This window comes from Equus caballus, chromosome 10 (genome assembly GCF_041296265.1).
Source record: "Equus caballus isolate H_3958 breed thoroughbred chromosome 10, TB-T2T, whole genome shotgun sequence".
Classification (NCBI taxonomy): Eukaryota; Metazoa; Chordata; class Mammalia; order Perissodactyla; family Equidae; genus Equus; species Equus caballus.
The window spans coordinates 21911436-21932453 of record NC_091693.1 but is presented as its reverse complement, the minus strand read 5'-3'; the positions used below and the strand labels follow the sequence as shown (position 1 = coordinate 21932453).

The 21018-nt window shown below is 51.5% G+C and overlaps 1 protein-coding gene and 1 long non-coding RNA gene across 4 annotated transcripts; one reads left to right on the top strand and one right to left on the bottom strand.

Annotated features, from left to right (window-relative positions):
• The first annotated feature begins 8125 nt into the window (after nucleotides 1-8125).
• Nucleotides 8126-20991, top strand: HAS1 (hyaluronan synthase 1). Of its 3 annotated transcripts, none has more exons than XM_070224902.1 (5): nucleotides 8126-8283; nucleotides 15568-16272; nucleotides 17334-17559; nucleotides 18153-18285; nucleotides 19977-20991. In XM_070224902.1, the coding sequence occupies exons 2-5, from the start codon at nucleotides 15661-15663 to the stop codon at nucleotides 20650-20652; spliced, it is 1647 nt and encodes a 548-aa protein (XP_070081003.1). In that variant the 5' UTR covers nucleotides 8126-8283; nucleotides 15568-15660; the 3' UTR covers nucleotides 20653-20991. The 3 variants fall into 3 exon arrangements, with proteins under 3 accessions (XP_070081003.1, XP_023506091.1, XP_023506090.1); XM_023650323.2 differs by lacking the exon at nucleotides 8126-8283 and adding an exon at nucleotides 12598-12774; XM_023650322.2 differs by lacking the exon at nucleotides 8126-8283 and having other exon boundaries at nucleotides 15328-16272.
• On the bottom strand, nucleotides 8870-10704 carry LOC138915955 (uncharacterized). The gene is made up of 3 exons (XR_011422506.1): nucleotides 9929-10704; nucleotides 9294-9564; nucleotides 8870-8912 (listed from the first exon to the last, which is right to left on the bottom strand). It is a non-coding gene; the product is annotated as an uncharacterized lncRNA (long non-coding RNA).
• Nucleotides 20992-21018: the final 27 nt, after the last annotated feature.

Here is a 21018-nt window from a genome sequence, read left to right as displayed (position 1 = left end):
ACTAACCAGATATTGTCCCTGATCTCTCACAAAGGCAGAAGAAAAGAGGCTTTCGTGCCCCCTGAGAGAGAGGGGCAGAGTCTGGGCTGGAGAAGTTGTATACCTTGCAGCCCTCAGGAAGAGGGTCATAGGAGGAAGAAGCCCTTAGCCCACGACTGCCTGACAACGAGTCACGGAAGCTGTCTCCCATCAATTTTCTGATGTCCATACGCCGCCTTCTTCTTTTTCTTTATAAAAATTGTGATAAAACACACATAGCACAATATTTGCCATGTTAACCATTTTAAGCACATAATTCAGTGGCTTTAAGTACATTCACATTGCAGTGCAACCATCACCACCGTCTAGTTCCAGAACTTTTTCTTCACCCCAAACAGAAACTCTGTACCCATCAAGCAGCAACTTTGCATTCCCCAGTCCCTGGAAACTAAGTTGGTTTCTGTCTCTGTGAATTTCCCTATTGTGGATATTTCATCTAAATGGAATCATACAACACATGACCTTTTGTGTCTGGCTTCTTTCACTTTTCAAGCTTCATCCATGTTGTAGCAGGTGACAGAACTTCATTCTTTTTTATGGCTGAATAATATTCCGTAGTATGGATGGACCACACTTTGTTTCTCTGTTCATCTGTTGGTGGACGTTTTGGTTATCTCCACCTTCTGGCTGTTGTGGAGAGTGCTGCTGTGAACATGTTTGTGCAGGTTTTTGTGGGACTGCCTGTGTTCTCTCTACACCTTTTGCCCAGTATTTTCTCTCAGAGGGTACAAAAATTGTCTTCTTTGGCTAAGTAATCTGCCTTATTTAAAGGAGCATCTGTGGGAGCATCTGAGATACTGCGATTTATTTTAAGAAATATATATTTGATGTTCATCCCAGTTCCTGGCAGGGAGCTCCTAAAACCCTTAGAATTTTCTTATCTTTTGTTGTGTTAATGATGTGACTTTTGGAAGGCACCTAAGGAGGAAGGCTAGTCACCAGAGGAACCAACCATAGGATTAGAGGGTGGGACCTCCAGGGAGAGGGGAGTGCTTGGAGATTGAGTTCAATCACCAATGGCTAATGATTTAATCAATCCCGCCAATGTAATGAAGCCTTCATAAAAACCCAGGACAGGGTTTGGAGAGCTTACAGGTTGGTGAACCAGAACACTTCCACATGCCGCCATGCTGGACCCCAAATTCCACGAGGTCAGAAGCTCCTTTGTTCAGGACCTCGCCCTACGCATCTCTTCATGTGGCTGTTGATTCATATCCTTTAATATCCTTAGTAATAAACCAGTAATCTAGTGAGTAAACTGTTTTCCTGAATCCTCTGAGCCACCCTAGCAAATTTATTGAACCCAAAGAGGGGGTCATGGGAACCTCTGATTTATAGCCAGTCTGCCAGAAGCACAGGTATCAGGCTGGACTTGTGATTGGCATCTGAAGTGGACGGCAGTCTTGTGGGATTGAGCCCTTGACCTGTGGTGACTGATGCTATCCCCAGGTAGATAGTGTCAGAATTGAGTTGAATTAGAGGACACCCACCTGGTCTCAGACCCTGCTTGGTGTGGGGGAAACCCAGGCATGGGCACTGGTGTCAGAATCGACCACTGTACCTGCCAACAGCCATTCCTCACTTTCTTCCTCATTGGCTGCACCCTTTTTCATGGCAGCAGTGTATCCGGCTCAGAGTCTAAATAACCAGTGGAGGAGCTAGATTATAAATTCAATTTTAATTCATTTAAACCGAAATAGCTGCATGTGGCTAGTGGTGAACGTCTTGGCCTGTGTGGCTCTAGTCTGACTGAGGGCCTCCCTCCTTCCTCCCCCACTACACTCTGAGCTTAAGGTTGTTCTGGGTCCTGTTTGCCTCTGTTCTGGCCATAGAGCCTGGCACATAGGCCCCACAAAACAGGAAGGAATGATCATCCTCATGATCTCTTATTTTCCAAATTTCTTTCTGCTTTTGACAAATGTGTTTAGGAGACAGCCATTGGCATGTGCAAGTAACCTTTAAAACCTACAAGAGATCTGTATGTCCTTGGCCAGAAGGTCACAATTCAACCCCCAACGTGCTGAGCGCTGCATGATGGTAGGAGCATGGAGGTGATGCAATGGAAGGAGATCAAGGTTGGATATTTAGGTTTCTGGGGGATTCCAGCTTCCCCCTAATGGTGCTAACACAGGCATCGTGGCCTCACATCCTTGGCTGTTTGGAAATTGGGAGCGAGTCAGGTTCCTGTTACTCAAGCTGCCCCAGGTCTGGTTCCCCTTCTTGTCCCTCAGCCCTGTTCCTTTGGAAATCACCAAAGCTTGAAAGGCTTTGGGCAGATTAGAAACAGATCCGAGAGGTAGAGAACTGAGAACCGCAGTTCTTGGGTGACTAAGAGGGAGTGCCAGGGCCCCAGACTCCTGAATCTTTGAACCTCTGTTTTCTCATTTTTGAAATGGCCTATTAACAATCCCTCCTGAACAGGCTTGTCTGCACAGTGAGAAGAGTCAGAGTGTATTCACACAGTGAGATTCTAACCCTACAGGAATGAGAATGAGCAAATGATAACCTCGTGCACAACTGTGGATGCATCTCACAGACACAGTGTTGAGCAAAAGAAACCAGGCATGAAGCAGGACACACTGTATGGTTCCATTTACATGAGGTTTTTAAACCGGGGAACTAACCATTGCTGATTAGAGTCAGGACAGTGCGGATCCTTGTGTGCATGTAGGGTGACTGGGATGGGGCTGGTGGGGATGTTCGGCTTCCTGATCTGGGGGCCGGCTACACAGGTGTGTTAACATTGTGAACATTTTTTGATGGTACATTTATTATATATGTAACGTTCTGTATGTATTTAAACTTCAGTAAAAATTTTACTGAGAGAGGAAAAAGGAGGGAGGAGCAGAAGGAGAGAGAAGAGAAGGATGGGGAAGGAAAGAGATAGAGAGAGAGGTGAGAGATGGAGAGAGAAGCAAAGGAAGGAGAAAGAAAGGATGGAGGGAAGGAGAAAGGAAGAGAGAAAGGAGGGAGGGAGGGACAGAGGGAAGAGGCAGGGAGGAAGAGAGCACTTTCCTGGCACAGAAAGGAAAAGGGTGAGTTTCAGAGTTTTCTGCAGCTGAACAAGACGAGGTAAGTTGACACAGGGCTCAGTAGAGACAGTGAAAATCATTTCTTATCTTTCCACACCCCAGCCTCTATCCACACATCTGGAGACACAGAGGGGAGGCTGGGAGAAACACCCTCAGTGCAGACAGAAGTAGCTGTGTTCCAAGCACAATCCTCAGTGACCTGAAGCATCTGACAGTGCTGGAGGCAGAGAAGCTGCCATTGACAAATTCCCCCATAGTCAATAATATTTCCATGGGCTGGACATGGCCTCAGTCTCCCACGCCTCAGAGTAGCCAGGGACCATGATTTCTGGGAGTCTGACATGGTGGAGGCCCCATGTCTGTCCCCCACACATATGAGTGGGAATACCACCAGCGATGTGTTGAGATGGTTCATATGAGCTCCCCAAGGGACAATTGTTAAAACATGAGGACTATTATGAGCCATTATTGGAAGTCAATCATATACAATTACAATTAATTGACATTCAAAACAAAGGTAATAAATTAAAAAATTCTTCACTTCCTAATTACTTTTCTCCATTTTCATGAGCAAATGGAGTTCCAAGACACACCTTCTTCATTTCCCTTTTGTCTCTCTCATTAACATAAACAAAAATATCAGAAAGAGGGTCTGATATTGTGATATTACTGTTGGTGGCAGAATTGTAAAAACTGATACTGGGTTTTGCAAGAAATATCAAGTCGCCCTGAAATTATAGTTGTATGAAATTTACAATAAAGAGTATTGAGTGATGTATTATTATTTGTAAACTGTGTGCTACATACCTTTCATAGTCAGTAAAACATCACAAATCTACGTATTTATATACAGACATATTGAAGGGTGTTTTTTTTCCTGGAAAGCTGGTTGTGCAGAAAGCACATGTGTTTAGGATTCTGTAAGAGTCATGTTCAAATCACAGCTCTGACACTATTTGTGTGAACTTAAACAAATCACTTCCCATTTTGAACCTCAGTTTTCTCTTCTTTAACACAGGAGCTATCATAACTATCTGAGGGTGATCTTTTGGTTAGAGCTAATGAATATGGAGTGGGTAGCCCAAGGCTTGGTATATATCATAACCACCATCAACATTATGGCCACGTCCACCTCCTGGAGACAGGCCTGCTCTTCTCTGCTTTCTCTGTCCTCTGAGATGCAGACCACAATGACAAGGCCCATTGTGTCATACCTAACCCTTTCCAGTCCTCATGGTCTTCCTTCCTCATTGCAGATCGCTTTGGCAGTCAACAGAATGGGAATCATTCATTAGACTTTACTGTGAAATCCTTGGACCTGAGAAGGCGGGAGAGGGAACACCTTCCTTGCGTTGACTTGAAAAGCCTCAAAATGAGTTTATGTGGGACTAGCCATAAGAATTGCAATTCAGGATGCACATACTATGGCAAACCACAGGCAAATCCAACAAAGAAGTGGAGCTGGCTTTATAGACGCTAAGTAGGAGTAGGGAGGGGCTGTTCTGAAGAAGAGTCCATTGGGGGAAAGTAACAGTTCAGGGTGGCAACGGCTTCTCATTGGCTGAGCTGATGCCCAGTGGACAGACAAGTCTTCCTTTAGTGGTAAAGTAGTTCAACTTCCTGTCCAAGATGCATGCATCTATCTCTTTCTGCTCGGTGTAATTGACCGTGTGATAGGGCCTGAGAGCTCCCCCTAGAGGCCTTCCTGACTCAAATTTAGTTAAGGTTTCTTTTGTTAATTTCCACACTTGTGACCTATTCTGGTCCCATGCACCTTAGAAGAGGAAGGTTCCCGTGAACTTCTCCAGGCCAGAGACCAGCACCTGGTTTATTGCATGCTTGCGTGTGCTGGGCACTGGGCTGGTGTATCAGTTTGCTAGGGCTGCTATTACTCATTACCACAAACTGGGTGACTGAAAAGCACGGAGATGTATTCTCTCACAGCTCTGGAGGCCAGAAGTCTGAAATCAAGGTGTCAGGAGGGTTGCTTCCTTCTGGAGGCTCTCAGGGAGATCTCTTCTATGCCTCCTCCTATCTTCTGGTGGCTGCCCACAATCCTTGGTGTTATGGATTGAATTGTGTCCCCCCCCAAAGTCCTAAGTTGGAGTCCTAACTCCCCAGTATCTCAGAATGCGACCTCATTTGGACAGTGGGTTGTTGCAGATGTAATTATTTACGTTAAGATGAGGTCATATGGAGTAGGATGGGTCCCAACCCAATAAGACTGGGTGTTCCTATGAAGAGGGGAAAATCGGACACAGACACACACACAAGGAGAATGTCAGGTGAAGATGAGATTGGGGTGATGCTTCTGCAAGGCAAAGGACACCAAAGGTTGTCAGTGAACCACCAGAAGCTAGAGAAGAGGGCTGGAACAGATTCACAGCCCTCGGATTCACAGCCTGGTGAAAGCCTGACTTCTAGCCTCAAGATCTGTGAGATGATAAAAATTTTGTGAAGCCATCAAGTTTGTGGCACTTCAGACAGAAGCCCTAGAAAGCTAATGCTCTTGGCTTACAGATGCATCACTCCAGTTTCTGTCTCTGTCCTCACATCACCTTCTCCTCTGTGGCGACTGTTCAATAATCTCCCTCGGCCTCACTCTTACGAGGACACCTGTCATTGAATTTAGGTGGGGTGGTCATATCTTGAAATCTGTAACTTCATCACCTCTGGAAAGACCCTTTTTCCAAGTAAGGTCACATTCACAGGTACCAGGAATTAAGACTTGAACGTATCTTTGGGCGGCTACCCGCTCTGAAATGGTGTGAGAAGAGGGAAACTGAGGCTATGAGAGATCAAGTCACTTTCCCAAACTCACAGTGCCGGTTGCCAGAGATGCGATTAGAATAGTGGTCCTTCCAACTTGCTGCCGTGCCATTCTCTGCCACAGAGGAGGCCCCAGTAACAACGACTGATGAATGGATGAGTGAGCAAGTGAAGGAAGCAACTCAACAACAGGCATAGAAAGCTATCTTGTGTGAATATTTCCTAGAAATAACAAATTACCAATGAATGAGTTGGGAGCTCATTTAAACCAGGGTTCCATTCCTGGTACCTCCAGCTGTCTGTGTGACATTGAATATATCAAGATCTTAGTTTCCCTACCTGTAAAAAGGGGATTATAATACTTTCCTTAATGTCTTCCAAGGTGTTAAGTGAGAGAAAGCACACAGATCAATGCCAGGCACAAAGTAGGAGCCTGGAAAATGTAATTTCACTTTGGGAGGCAGTTTTTCCTAGTCAGATGGTTGTCAAACATACCAGTGCACAAGAATCATCTGGGACATGTGTTCAAGTCATTTGAGGGGCCCTGAGCTCACATACTGGGGGTAGGACCCAGTAACCTGTAGTTTTAACAAACACACACAGATGATTCAGATGCCCTGGTGCCCACAGACCAGTTTGCAGAACGTCTGGATATGTGATGACGAGAGCAGACGGTGGAGCCTGTTTTTGGTTGTGTCCTCTGGGGCACATTCCTGCTTCTCTCTGAGCCCCAATTTCGGCATTTGGAACTCATCACAGGGATCAGAGGAGTGTCGGCCAGGGTGAGTTCCAGGTTGAAAACCCACAGCCCAGGTACTGGCAATCGATGGACAGAACACCACGGCAGCGTTATTTCCTTTTCTCATCTGGTAGGTTTCATGAGGAAGGATGATGTGGTTAAAGCCCCTGCATGTCAGACGCCTGCAGCACTGACCACAGAAGGGGCCTCCAGGCTTCTGCTCCTCTGACTTCCTCTATCTGGAGCCCGCAGGGCTGCCCTCTCCATGGCACAGGATCTATGCTGAACATGGTCTATCTGCTCCCCACACTTTCCTGAGCTTCCTGCTATGCTGAGCTCCTTGCAGTAGCCCGTGGTAGGATGCTCCTCTCACCCACCATCGAGAGATGAGGAAGCTGGGCCCAAGGGTTCAGTCACTGCCCAGCACAGTTCCGTCCACTCCCATCAACGTGGTCATGAGCCCTCCTTGTCTGCCGGTGGAGGGGGAAGCTCCAGCAGGGCAGGGAGGTGGCTTGCCAGAGGCCACCAGCCTTGGAACTCAAGAGTGTCAGACAGCAGACCACGGGCTCCTCCCAGCCTCCTCCCCAGACAACAGCTGAGGCAGCTGGGAGACTGAAGGGTCCCCTGCTGCCATCTGAGTCAGTCATGGAGACCCTCAGCTACTGCTGGTTCAGGAAAAGCCAAACCTCAAGTGCCAGTGTGCCAGGCAGAAGCTCTCTCTTAACCTGAAGGGCTGCCTCTGAGGGAAAGCTTGAAATATCCCCATTTTACAGATGAAGAAAGAGAGGATCAGGGGAATGAGATGGCTCCTTGTCAAGAACAGGCGAGTAACTGGTTCTGCACTGGGGACCCCAGCTTGGCCCACCGGTTCCCCATCCTCACATCTGTCTTCTGACTCAGACTGTTGTCTTCCTCCCACGGAGGGTCTTCAGGCCCTGCTCTGTGGTGGGGGCCAACCAGGGACTCAAGGTGGATGCCCGGAACTTCGGGAAGGGAGGGGAGGGAGTACAGAGCCAAAGCCTTGTGTGCAAGAGTAATCTGAGGCTCACAAATTTTTCTGTCAGAGCTCAGAGGGTGATGGACCCAAGAGCCCAGGGGCCAGACCTCCACTTCAGCACAGAGGAGTGCAAATTCCAGATGCTTCCTCCCTCAGACCCAGGAGTCCACTCCCAGCCCCTCCTCCCTCAGACCCAGGAGTCCAGGCCCCCAGCCCCTCCTCCCTCAGACCCGGGGGTCCAGCCCAAGCCCCTCCTCCCTCAGACCCAGGAGTCCAGGCTCTGAGTCCCTCCTCCCTCAGACCCAGGAGTCTATGCCCCAGCTCCTCCTACCTCAGACCCAGGAGTCCAGGCCCCAGCCCCTCCTCCCTCAGACCCAGGAGTCCAGGCCCCCAGCCCCTCTTCCCAGAGTGACCTTCTTACTTGACTTTCCCACCCCCTGGCAGCATCACTCTGGCCAGGCCTCAGTTCCCCTCTCTGGAAATGAGCCCGTCTCTCTTGCTGCGAGGATAGAGCTGCTGCAAAAGGAAGTCTCCCTCCCCCTCTCTCTCTGGCTCCTTCTGTCTCTGTTTCCCTCCAGGAAAAAAGTCAGGAGCCATGGTGGAAGCCGGAGTGGAGGCATCTTCATCTGGAGGAACAGGGTTATGGGCACACGGGGCCCTCCCCTCTCCAGAGGTCCCACAGCTTCCCTTCAGAGGAAGAGCTGGAGGTACAGTCATCGCCGTCTCCCTCCCTCCCTCCCAGGGTGTCAGCAGAATCTCGGAGGCCTAGGTGTTTTCCAGAATGTGGGTGTGTGGGAGGAACGGCCCCCTGGAACCCCAGCTGGTCCAGGCTCCGCTGGGAGCACTGGGACCAAGCCCTCTGTGTTCCTGGAAGTCCGAGGTACTCTGCTTCCAGATTCAGATCTTTGCTGCTCCCGGGAAGCCTTGCCTAGAGCCCCGCCTCGCTGGAGCTCCCCTTCCATCCCTCTGAGAGGTGGTCAACTCCAGCTGCTGGGTAGGGGTGGGGGTCCCAGCTGCCTCGCACTTCTCTGCCTTCTTCCCTCTCTCTCTCTCTCTCTCTCTCCCAGTCCCCCTCCCTCCTTTTCCTCCTCTTCTTTCTCTCTGTCTCTGTCTACTTCTCTCACTCTCCATCCCAACCTCACTCATTCATTCATGTTTACTGAGTACCCGCTCTGTACCAGGCACCTGTCCAGCCCCTGAGGAAACAGAGTCCTGAACACAACAGGCAAAGACCGTTGCCTGTGTAGAGCTTGCATTCTAACAAGGGAGACGCACATCGTACAGAAAAGATAATAAATGGACAAGGTGTGCTTTATGTGGGTGGGGGATAAACGCTCTGGAAAACAGAAAAGGTAGAGGAAGGTAAGAGGGGATCAGGACCCCAGGGTGGGGCAGGTTTCCACATTAAACAGGGTGGTCGGGTGAGCCAGCCTCCCTCCCTCCTCCCTCCCATCCTCCCTCCCCCTGCCTCCCTCCCTTTCCTACCCCTCCCCCTGCCTCCCTCTCCTCTTCCTCGCTCTCATCCTCCCTCCCTCCTTTCTCTCCTCCCTTCTCTCCCTCCTGCCATCTTCCCTCCCTCCTTTCTCCCCTCCCTTCCTCCCTCCTCCCTTCCTCTCCTCCCCTCCACTCTCCCTTCCTGTCTCCTCTGTCTCTCAGCATCTAGATCCTCCCAAACTCCTCCCTCCCAGCCAGGACACCATGCACAGAAATCATTCACCTGGACTCAGGCATTTAGCAAAACGCAGACTTCCTCAAGTTACTTCCTGGGCCCCTACCCTCCCTAGTTCGCCAGGAGGCCAGTGATCCTTATTCAGGGTACCTGCCCCAAATGAGAGAAATGTAGTCAGAAGGAGCTCAGATGAAAGGCTCAGGGTGCCCGTCCGCCGTGTCTGCTGTCCAGTGTCCTTTCCCCTTAGGGTTTTCTCAGGGACCTCTGCTCCACTTCGCTCTGCACGTCCCCATTGCGCCTCCAGTCCCACAGCCTCCACCTGCATCCAAGCTCAGACTCAGCTCTCTTGTCCAGAGAAGACCCTGATATGACCAGCCGCCCAGACATCCTGGCTCAAAGTCCCCAGTCTCTCATCCAGTTTGTCCCTCACAGGTGCCCAGAGCTGACCCTCCTCTTCCCTGCTCCAAGCCTACCCATGGCTCCCCAGCACCCCAGGACAGTCCTATATTCAGAACCCTGACTGGGAGGAGCCGGCTATGCACCCCACACCCACACCCGTGCTTCAGCCTTTATGCTTGAAAACATCAACCCGCCTGTACTTTTCTCACTGGCCAGGGCATTTCTTACCTCGGATGCCCTTCCCAGTCCACCTTCCAACCCCAGCCCCACCCCCAAGCCCTTACCCTGGCGAAATCCTCATCAGTCAGGATCCAGCTCCTCCAGGACGTCCCCTCCTCCAGGAAGCCCTCCCTGACTCCCCCGCTGGATTGGTGCATCCTCACATTGGTCTGTGGTTTTCTGTTTACACAGCTGTCTCCTTCATCAGATTGGCATCTCCTCAAGGGCAGGGTCCTGGTCTGAGTCATCTCTGTGTGCCTGGCATCGCCCAGCCGAGAGCCTGGGCCACCAAGGGCACAGGAGATGTCCCTGTGGTGAACAAATGTTCCTTCTTCTGCTTTCTCTCCATTTCTGCCTTATTATCTCCCCACTCTCTGCTCCTTCTGTCCTGGTGTTCTGTAAACCACACCCCGAGGGTTTCTGAGGATAACTGAAATCGTGGGAGGGCCACTGTGGACCCAGGACAGGGACCTGAGATCAGCCTGCACTGCGGGGAGGGTTCTGGGAGAGAGGGTGCTACTGAGGGGAGCAGGAGGGGTCCCACCACCACCAGTCCCTGCCTCTTGTGGGCAGGCCCAGTTTCATCTCTCATGGTCCTTCAGCTCTTGTCTTGGCTGCTTCCAGCCTTGGTCATCTCTCCCTGCAAGGAATTCTGGAGGCTGGACATCAGAGTCCGAGGGAGGAGGGGGTGGGAGGCCTGGACCCCTGGGTCTGAGGGAGGAGGGGCTGGGGCCTGGACTCCAGGGTCTGAGGGAGGAGGGCCTGGGGGCCTAGACTCCTGGATCCTGCAGGAGGAAACCATTGGGGTGTAAAGTCCTGGTCTCTCCTTCTTCATCCACACTCTGGTTTTAGAAACATCTGGTTTTATACAGCTGCTCCACCCAGGGAGGGCAGGGTGGGGGCGGGGCAGCCAAATGCTGGGCTTCTGAGTGGAGCCTGGGCTGCCCCTCATCCCCACCCCGGGGAAGTGGAATCACCCTCCCCTCCTGCTCTGGGCTTGGCTCCCACTGGGAGGACCCATCATCCTGACACACTCAGACACCAGGCGGAGGCTCAGGCTCCTGGCCACAGCGTCAGAGGCTGTCGGCTGGCCCTGCCCTGCTGGGACGGGTGGGGTGCCCCTCACTTGGGCCCTGAACTGGCCTTCTTCTCCCTGACAGGCACGCTCAGGCAAAGGTACAACCTGGCCCTAGGCCCCCACATCCTGACTCCCCGGGGAAACCCAGGGAGTGAGGACTTGGCATCTTGCAGGGGAAAGCTCCAGGACAGGCTGGACGAGACGGAGCGCAGGGAAAAGGGAGGACTTAGAGCCAGAAAAACAAAGTGAAATCGTGAATGAGAGAGAGAGACAGAGAGACATATACAGACATCGAGCCTCAGAGATACACAGAGATGCAGAGAGACCGAGGGAGAATAGAGACCGAGAGATAGAGAGAGACAGAGACAGAGAAAGGAGAAGCAGAGAAACAAAAACTGGGAGACAGAAATAAAAAGGGTAAGGATACAGATATTCAGAGAGAAATGGAGAGAAGGAGACAGCCATATACAAAGAGAGAGGGAGGCAGAGAAACACAGGAGAGAGAAAGAGAGCATGAGAAAGGATGAGAAAGTCAGGGAGAGACACTGAGAAAGAAAGGGGCACAGAATAAGAAAGTCAGGGAGCCCGAGAGTCAGAAATTTGGAGACAGACAGACACAAACCCAGAGGGAAGCAGGCAGAAATGGACACAGAGAGAGGGAAAGAAGCAGAGAGAGAGAGAAAAATGACAAAGCTAGGGAGGCCGGGAGAGAACCAGACAGACAGATAGATGGTCAGAAAAACAGAGCCAGGGAGACAGAGACAAAATGACAAAGAGAAAGACAGAGAAAGAAGGAGATGAGGACTTAGAGATAAAGGATCAGAGTCACAGACACAGGGAGAAACGGAGAGAGACAGCTGTGGAGGGAGAGAGAGACACTACCAGGTCAGTGAGAGGAGTGGAGAGAAAGAATTAGGTGCAGAGGTTTTTTTAAAAAAAAACTCATGCCAAGAAGGGCATAGAAACAATGACGTTTATCACTGAGTCTGCTGGTCCTGAGGGGCTGGGGGCTCAGACGCCCCAAGACCTGGGGCCTCTGGGAGTTGGCCTCTGGGAGGCCACTCCCACCTTTCCTCTGACTCAGTTTCCCAGGTGGCTCCTGGGGGCAGCTGACCACCAACTCCTGAGTTCAGCCCCCAGCCCGGGGGAGACAGATCCCAGTGCTCCAGTCCCCTCCTCAGCCCCTGGCACACACACACATGCACATGCACACGCATGTACGCCCAGACCCACACCAATTAGGTGCTGAACATTCACTCACAGCTCCACTTCCAGACAGCCGTGCCTGACAAGCCAGAGCACAGTCACACCCACAAACACGCACGTGTGTGCATCTTATTCCATCTGCCATTTGCCCAGACAAGCCCCTGGGGGACAGTCTGCCAGCGGCTGTCGGGAGAGGCCGTATGTGGGGCGACTGGGGTGGGCGAGAAGCAGGGAGAGACGAGGAAGAAAGAAAGGGACGGAGAGAAATACAGACACAGGATAAGAGAGATGAGAAAAATGGGAGAGAAGCACAGAGCAAGAGAGAGAGAGGAAGAAACGGCGGGGAGAGACGGGGATGAGGGGAGCGATGGGGGGACCTAGGAGGAGAGGGAAGGGAGCCCCCTCTGGGCGCGGGGGATGGGGGGTGATGGCGGGAAGCGGGTGGAGCTGCCCGGCTCGGCTGTGACCTCACAGCCCCTGGCCCAGTTCAGCCCTGACGTCAGGCCCTGCTCCCGCCCCCGCCTGAGCTGGTCTTCAAAGGATCCCCCAGCTCTCCGGGCACAGGGCACAGAGAGACTGGGACGGGAGCGGAGGGAGAGAGCCGGCGGACCCGCAGCCATGAGACAGGTGTGTGCGTGTGACTGCGACCCTGTGGGGGAGCCCCACGTCTGTGACAACGTGTGTGGGGAGACTGTGTGTGAGAGATTTCCTGTGTGTGCTCATGTGGGTGACAGTGACTATCTGTGTGGGGCAGTGACCACGTGAGGCTGTGTATGGATGGCCATCCCGCCTATACGAACGTGAGATGTGACATGTCCATGTTTATCTTGCTGTAAATCCGTGTGTGTGTGTGTGTGTGTGTGTGCCAGGGATGGGGAGAGAGGGCCAGAGGGAGAGCAGGACTTGCCTGACACGTGGGTCTGGATTTCTCCTTTTATGTGTTCAACAAATCTTAGGTTGAACCAAATGAAATCGCCGATATCTGCTCACTTTTGACCTGTAAAAATGGCAATTTCATACGGTTCAATCTCAACTGTTACTATTTCTTCTCAAACTCTGCCCCGTTGTTCCAGACCCACGGGTGGGTGTCTGTGTGTCTGTTGCCTTGTGGGCATCTCCCAGAGTTGCTCCTTCCTGCCGAAAGGTGTGTGTGCCCAAGTCCACCTGTGTGGCTGTCAGAGGGGTGGGTCTCAGGATCCCTAAGTGCTACTTGAGGGCAGGTGTCTGGGGTCGTGTCCTAGAACGTGGGTGTTGTCCTATGTGGGCACATTCTGTGTGTCCCTCGTCACGTGTGACTATACCTGGCTGGAGGTTGTGTCCACGGCCAATACACGTGTGTCTGTGCGCGTTGCTGAGATTAGAACCCTCTGGATGCCCACCTATCTCTGTTCTCCCCAGCATGAACTGGGCCACCCCCAGAAACTCAGGCAGGGCCTGGTTTGGGGCAAAGGGACAGAGAAGGAAGATTCCAGAAGAAATAATAATAATTGTTAATATTGAGCGATTACTAACGCCAGGCTAAAAGCTCTCTCTTAGTTATGTCCTAGAGAAACATAACGTGAGCCACATACATAATCTAAAATTTTCTAGTAGCCACATTTAAAAAGGTAAAAAGAAACTGGTGAAATGAATTTTAATAATATGTTTGATTTGGGGCTGGCCCCGTGGCCGAGTGGTTAAGTTCGCGCACTCCGCTGCAGGCGGCCCAGTGTTTCGTTGGTTCGAATCCTGGGCGTGGACATGGCACTGCTCATCAAACCACGCTGAGGCAGCGTCCCACATGCACAACTAGAAGGACCCACAACGAAGAATATACAACTATGTACCGGGGGCTTTGGGGAGAAAAAGGAAAAAAATAAAAAATCTTTAAAAAAAAAAAAAAAAAAAATAATATGTTTGATTTAACCCCATGTATCAGGGACTGGCAAACTTTCTGAACAAGGCCGGATAGTCAATATTTGAGGTTTTGCAGGTCATACAGTCTCTGTTGCAACGACTGAACTTTGACGTAATGTGAAATCAGTCATAGACAACATGTGAACAGGCGAGTACGGTTGTGTGCCAAAAAAGTTTGACTTAAGGACACTGAAATTTGAATTTATAATATTAAAAATTATAATTTAAATTATAATATTAAATTAAAATTAAAAATTCTAATATAATTTTTATGTGTCTCAAAATGTTCTTCTTTGACTTTTTTCAACCATTTAAAAACGTAAAAACCATTCTTAGCTGGCAGGTCGTGGTGAAAAGGTGGCAGGCATTCGGCCCTTGGTGCCAGAGTGTGCCGACCTCTGCTCTATATCAAAAATATTATCATTTCAGTCTGTAATCAATACAGAAATATTGAGATATTTTACCTTCTTTTTTGTACTCAGGCTTCAAATTCCAGATGTGTAAGCACATCTCACGCAGATGCTGCATTTTCCTTGGAAATACTTAATCTGTATTTAAATCTCGTAAAATTTACTGTTGAAAAGAAGCTTCATAGATCCCACTTGTTCCAAACATACTTAAAAGCTTTCCAATAACTGAGTATCAGTGTTTACATTTAAATCAGTTTAAATTAAATAAAATTTAAAAGTCAGCTCCTCAGTCACACTGGCTGCATTTCAGGTGCCCAGTAGCCACAGGTGGCCGGTGACTCCTGCACTGCACAACACGGATCTTTAGCTTAATGGCTCATTTGACTCATAACAAGCCCATGAGGTGGGAACCGGTGACCTAGGAGGCCGTTTAGCACAGAGGAGGACGATGGAGCCAGGCTGTCTGAGTGACCTCCAGCAAAGGAATACACTTCCTGTGCCTCAGTTTCCTCATCTGTAACAGGAGAGAGGGTTCAAATCCCGGCCCCTCCACTTTCCAGGTGTGACCTTGGCCGGGTTGCTGTGCCTCTGTGTGACTCAGCTGCCTCATCCGTAAAACCGGGATGATGATAATAGTACCGACCTCATAGGGCTGTTGTGAGGACTAAACTGTTAGTGCCTAAGAGGCTTAGAGCAGCGCCTGGTACATACCATACTGCATTATTCTTTTAGACGGATATGATTATTACTGTTACCATCTCGACTCTAAGAAACCATTGATTGTGAGATGAATCATTATTTTATGTGCCACGAAGAAAGGGAGGGACCCTGCTAAACTGTGACACTCCATTGAGGGTAATCCTCATAGATTTAAGAGCTGTTAAAAATGTGAAAAAAGTGTATTAGAATCAATATAATCAGGCATTATGCCTCGATAACTGTTTGCCACAATTTTTTTCATTGATGAAAATAACTTTGCAGTAGTTAAGAGATGTTCTCTACAAAAAGGGGATGTTACCGTCCCCTTGGGGAAAAACACCCAGGAGGTCTTCCCTTCCCCAGGACGATTTCAGCACTCTTTTCCCTTGCTCTCCCCTCTCTGCGCTCCCAGCAGGACGTCCCCAAGCCCAGCCCTGCAGCGCACCACTGCTCTGGCCTGGTCCGGCGGGTGCTGACCATCGCCTTCGCGCTGCTCATCCTGGGCCTCATGACCTGGGCCTACGCCGCGGGCGTGCCGCTGGCCTCCGATCGCTACGGCCTCCTGGCCTTCGGCCTCTACGGGGCCTTCCTGTCGGTGCACCTGGTGGCGCAGAGCCTCTTCGCGTACCTGGAGCACCGGCGGGGCGCGGCGGCGGCGCGGCGGGCGGCTGCGCGGGGGCCCCTGGACGCGGCCTCGGCGCGCAGCGTGGCCCTGACCATCTCGGCGTACCAGGAGGACCCGGCCTACCTGCGCCAGTGCCTGGCGTCCGCCCGCGCCCTGCTCTACCCGCGCACGCGCCTGCGCGTCCTCATGGTGGTGGACGGCAACCGCGCCGAGGACCTCTACATGGTCGACATGTTCCGCGAGATCTTCGCCGACGAGGACCCCGCCACCTACGTGTGGGACGGCAACTACCACCAGCCCTGGGAACCCGCGGCGGCGGGCGCGGCGGGCGAGGGCGCCTACCGGGAGGTGGAGGCTGAGGACCCCGGGCGGCTGGCGGTGGAGGCGCTGGTGAGGACGCGCAGGTGCGTGTGCGTGGCGCAGCGCTGGGGCGGCAAGCGCGAGGTCATGTACACCGCCTTCAAGGCTCTCGGCGACTCGGTGGACTACGTGCAGGTGAGCAGAAGGTGCCCCCAGCCCCCATGACCAGAACGCCCCAATCCCACTTCCCTGGGTCCTTGCTTGATGTAGAGATTGGAACGGACCTCTTCCTTCCTCTGTGTATTCATTCATCCATTCAATGTAGAGATTCTTTCTTTCCCTCATTCTTCCATCCATCTATCCAATATGTAGGTCATTCATTCCTTTTATTTTTTCATTTATCCTTTCAACATAGAGATTCATCATTTCTTCCCTTCTTCATGGGTTCATCCATTTGATGCAGACTCCTCTTCAGTCATTCACTCATCCATCCATCTAGTACAAAGGTCATTCATTCCTTTATTCATCCATTCAATTTAGAGATTCATTCACTGATGCATTGCATTAGTTTTCTATTGCTGCATAACAAATTACCACAAATCTGGCAGCTTGAAACAAAACACAATTATTACCTTATAGTTTCCATGAATCAGGAGTCTGGGCCAAGCTTAACTGGATCCTCTGTTCAGGGTATTATCAGGTTGTGGTCGTGGTGTCAGCTGGAGCTGGGTCTTATCTAGGGTTCAGGGGCCTCTTCCAAGCTCATGAGTTTGTTGGCAGAATTCATTTTCTTGCCATCATAGAATTCATAGTAGCTTGTCTCTTACAGACCAGCAAGAGAAAGTCTTTGACTTCTAGACCTTCTTTTAAAGGGCTCATCCGATTAGGCCAGGCCCACCCAGGATCATCTCCCTTTGATTCACTTAAAGCCAACAGATAGGGACCTTAATTACATTGCAAAACCCCTTCACCATTTCCACATAAGGTAATATAATCAAGGGAGATATAGCCATAGTCCATTGGTTAGAAGCAAGTTACAGGTCTTGCCCACACACCAGAGGAGGGTATTAAGCAAGAGCGTGGGTCTCAGGGCAGTATCATCTTAAAATGGGATTAGACATTGAAAAGGACTAAAAAATTCAAAGTTACATTCAGATTCGCTGCACAGTGTCTCAGCTGCTCATCCTTTATCCCTCCCCTCAAGCACCAGCCCCGTGCAGGGATCTGGTCTGACCCTGGCCTCTTTCACCCCACAGGTCTGTGACTCGGACACGAGGCTGGACCCCATGGCACTGCTGGAGCTGGTGCGGGTGCTGGACGAGGACCCCCAAGTGGGAGCTGTTGGGGGGGATGTGAGGATCCTTAACCCTCTGGACTCCTGGGTCAGCTTCCTAAGCAGCCTGCGATACTGGGTGGCCTTCAATGTGGAGCGGGCTTGTCAGAGCTACTTCCATTGTGTGTCCTGCATCAGTGGTCCCCTAGGTGAGCAGGGGTAGGGCTTGAGAGGGCCATGGATGGGGTAAAGAGGGAGAAGGGGAGCCGGCACAGGTTGAGGATGTGATTGAGATTGGAGACAAAGATGGGGCTGGGACAGGAATTGGGGATAGGGATAAGATTGGAAGCTGGAGGAGGGGATGATATTTGGCGTTGGGGATGGATGGGAGAAAGGGTATGGATGCGGATTTGGGTTGGGGCTGGGGGAGGGTTTGAGGAAAGGGAGAGAGTGTAGTTGGAGTCAAGGACAGGATTGGGGCCAGGTTTGGAGTTGGAAATGAATTTTTGAGTGAAGATGAGTAGGGGATGGGGCTAAGAATGGATGTGGGATTAGGGATGGGGTTGGGGTGGGTTTGCTGCCAAAGTGGGTGTGGGTCAGGGACAGGATTAGGGGAAGTTTGGGATGAGTATGGGATTGATGATGGATTTGTGGTTGAGAACAAGATTGGGGCTGCCGTTGCCGTTGGAGGTAGGGCTGAGAGTGGTATTGAGATGGTTAAGGATGGAGCTAGAATTGGAGATAGGGGATGGAGTTGGCATTAGCAGAGGCTGATACTCTTTTACTCCCCACTCCCACCTAGGCCTATACAGGAACAACCTCCTGCAGCAGTTCCTTGAGGCCTGGTACAACCAGAAGTTCCTGGGCACCCACTGTACCTTTGGGGATGACCGGCACCTCACTAACCGTATGCTCAGCATGGGCTATGCCACCAAGTAAGCTGAAGGGCTGGGTGGTCAGGTGTGTGCTGGAGGTCAATGAGTATCCCAGCAAGTGTGCGTGTGTGTGTGTGTGTGTGTGTGTGTGTGTATGCATGTGTTGGTAATTCTCCGAACTCAAGTAACTCACAGGACAATGGGCTGTACCAAGGGAGGCATTAGGGGAGATTGGAAGGTACCATAAGGGGCAGAGGGCGCATTTTCGTTGAACCATGTGACCCAATGGACTTTATCAAGGAGGTCAGGGTGAGGGTGGGGAATTCTACCTGGAAGATACAACAGAGATGGGCCGAGATGGCTTTACCGTGGAGAAAGGAGATTACTCCAAGTGAGGTGGGAAGGGGAAGAAATGAATAGATAGAGTGGGATCTAAATAGAGTGAGCAAGAAGAATCAAGAGGGAAAGGAGGGGAGCAACCAAACTCTAGTGGGTGCCTCAGGAAGAAAAGATGTAATTCCCTGAGACTCGAGGAGGAGATGGGCTAAACCAGGTGAGGTTCAGAAGAAAGTGGTGTCTACAAAGTTAGACCCAGTAAAAGGGCCAGAGAGAACCTGGGGACCCCATGCATTCATTTGCCCAACAAATATTCTTTAAGTGCCTACAATGTATTAAGCTGTAGGGAGGCAGCAGTATGAAAAAGAGACACAAATTCGTGCTTACATTGAGGGAGACAGACAATAAATAAGATAAATAAGTAGAATGTCTAGTATGTTAGATAATAATGCCTGCTAAGGAGATAAATAAAGCCAGGAAGGGGGATAGGAAGTTTTGGGGTAGGGAATGAAATGTTAAATAGGGTACCCGAGGAAAGAGAGGGATGGAGGCTGAAATAGTGCATCTGGAGCAATAGCAAGGGAGAGCGTCAGGAGAGGAGGACAGAGAGTTACGAGGGGGCCATTCATGAGCCGCCTGTAGGCCACGGTAAGAACTTTGAACTAAGATGAGGGAGCCCTGGGAGGGTTCTGAGTAGAGGGGTGACATGTTGTAACAGGATCCCTGCGGCAGCTGTTTTGAGTACAGACTGCAGAGGGCACTGCGGTCAGCAGGGAGCCCATTGAGGATGCCAAGTGACACCGGGGAAGGAGACTAGACACCGTGGGGGTAGAACAGTTTGACCCCTCCTAACAAACTGCTGTTGGCCACCTGATGACCTTCCATAAAAGGGCTTCTAGCCTCCTATGGGCTTAGCTGGACAGGGTAGGGGTTGATTAGTGATGTCTGCCATGGCCACAGGAGGGGACTTTATGTTCCCTTGAGAAGCTCTAACACATGGGCTACCTTAGGTGGGAACCATGCCTGGCTGGTTCCTCACCACGGGGCCAGCCAATAATGATGAGCGCCATAGTATTCATAACAGATTAATGACAGCATTAGTAACAGTGTCAGTAACCGCAATGATATTAGTAATGCAACAGTGATATTAGTCACAGTAAAAACAGCAGTGGTAGCTAACGTTTATTGGGCAAGTACAATATACTGATCCTAAGCACTTGGCATTTAATCCTCATTCAGTCCTCACCATAGCCCTGTTAGGTAGAAACCATGATGGATCCCATTTTATATATGAGAACTCCGAGGCCCAGAGACGTTAAGAAAACTGGCCCCAGTGGCCATCTGGCCCCGCTTCCCGACTCCCGTCCGGCCAGCAGGGGGAGCCGTGCTGACCATTCCTTCTTCCCCGGGTCCAGGTACACCGCCCGCTCCCGCTGCTACTCGGAGACGCCCTCGTCCTTCCTGCGCTGGCTGAGTCAGCAGACGCGCTGGTCCAAGTCGTACTTCCGCGAGTGGCTGTACAACGCGCTGTGGTGGCACCGACACCACGCGTGGATGACCTACGAGGCGGTGGTCTCAGGCCTCTTCCCCTTCTTCGTGGCGGCCACCGTGCTGCGGCTCTTCTACGCCGGCCGCCCGTGGGCGCTGCTCTGGGTGCTGCTGTGCGTGCAGGGCGTGGCGCTGGCCAAGGCGGCCTTCGCGGCCTGGCTGCGGGGCTGCGCGCGCATGGTGCTGCTCTCGCTCTACGCGCCCCTCTACATGTGCGGCCTCCTGCCCGCCAAGTTCCTGGCGCTGGCCACCATGAACCAGAGCGGCTGGGGCACCTCGGGCCGGAGGAAACTGGCGGCCAACTACGTCCCTGTGCTGCCGCTGGCGCTCTGGGCTCTGCTGCTGCTCGGCGGCCTGGTGCGCAGCGTGGCGCACGAGGCCACGGCCGACTGGAGCGGCCCTTCGCGGGCCGCCGAGGCCTATCATCTGGCCGCCGGAGCGGGTGCCTACGTGGGGTACTGGGCGGTCATGCTCACGTTCTACTGGGTGGGCGTGCGGAGGCTCTGCCGGCGGCGGGCGGGGGGCTACCGCGTCCAGGTGTGAGGCCAGGTGCGCGGGGCTCCCGCCCAGGGGCGTTCAGGGGAGGCCCAAGGAAACCTGCCGGGGCCCCGGGGCTGCGAACTTGCTGGCGGATTCTCTGGGCCTCAGTTTCCCTCCTCTGTGAAGTGAGGGAGTCGACCCAAGATTTTGCAGCCTGGACTCTCTTTTGGGGCTGGGACTTCTGGGTCTCTGGGGAGGGGTATTTATTGAACAGGGTGTGGATTTTTAGGGGTGGGGAAAGGGGTCCCCACATGCTGTCCTGGGCCCAATTTCTCCCTGTCCTTATTTAATCTCCATTCGTACTGTGTGATTAGGATATAATAAAGAATTTTATTTATTTTCTTCTGAGTCTCCTCCCTTTTCTGAGAA

Excerpts from the sequence above, each read along its gene's own strand:
- HAS1 (XM_023650322.2), top strand. The coding sequence starts at position 15,445 with ATGTTCTCTACAAAAAGGGGATGTTACCGTCCCCTTGGGGAAAAACAC. Across the intron at positions 16,273-17,333 it reads ACTCGGTGGACTACGTGCAG|GTCTGTGACTCGGACACGAG; the intron begins GTGAGCAGAAGG and ends TTCACCCCACAG. Across the intron at positions 18,286-19,976 it reads AGCATGGGCTATGCCACCAA|GTACACCGCCCGCTCCCGCT; the intron begins GTAAGCTGAAGG and ends CCCCGGGTCCAG.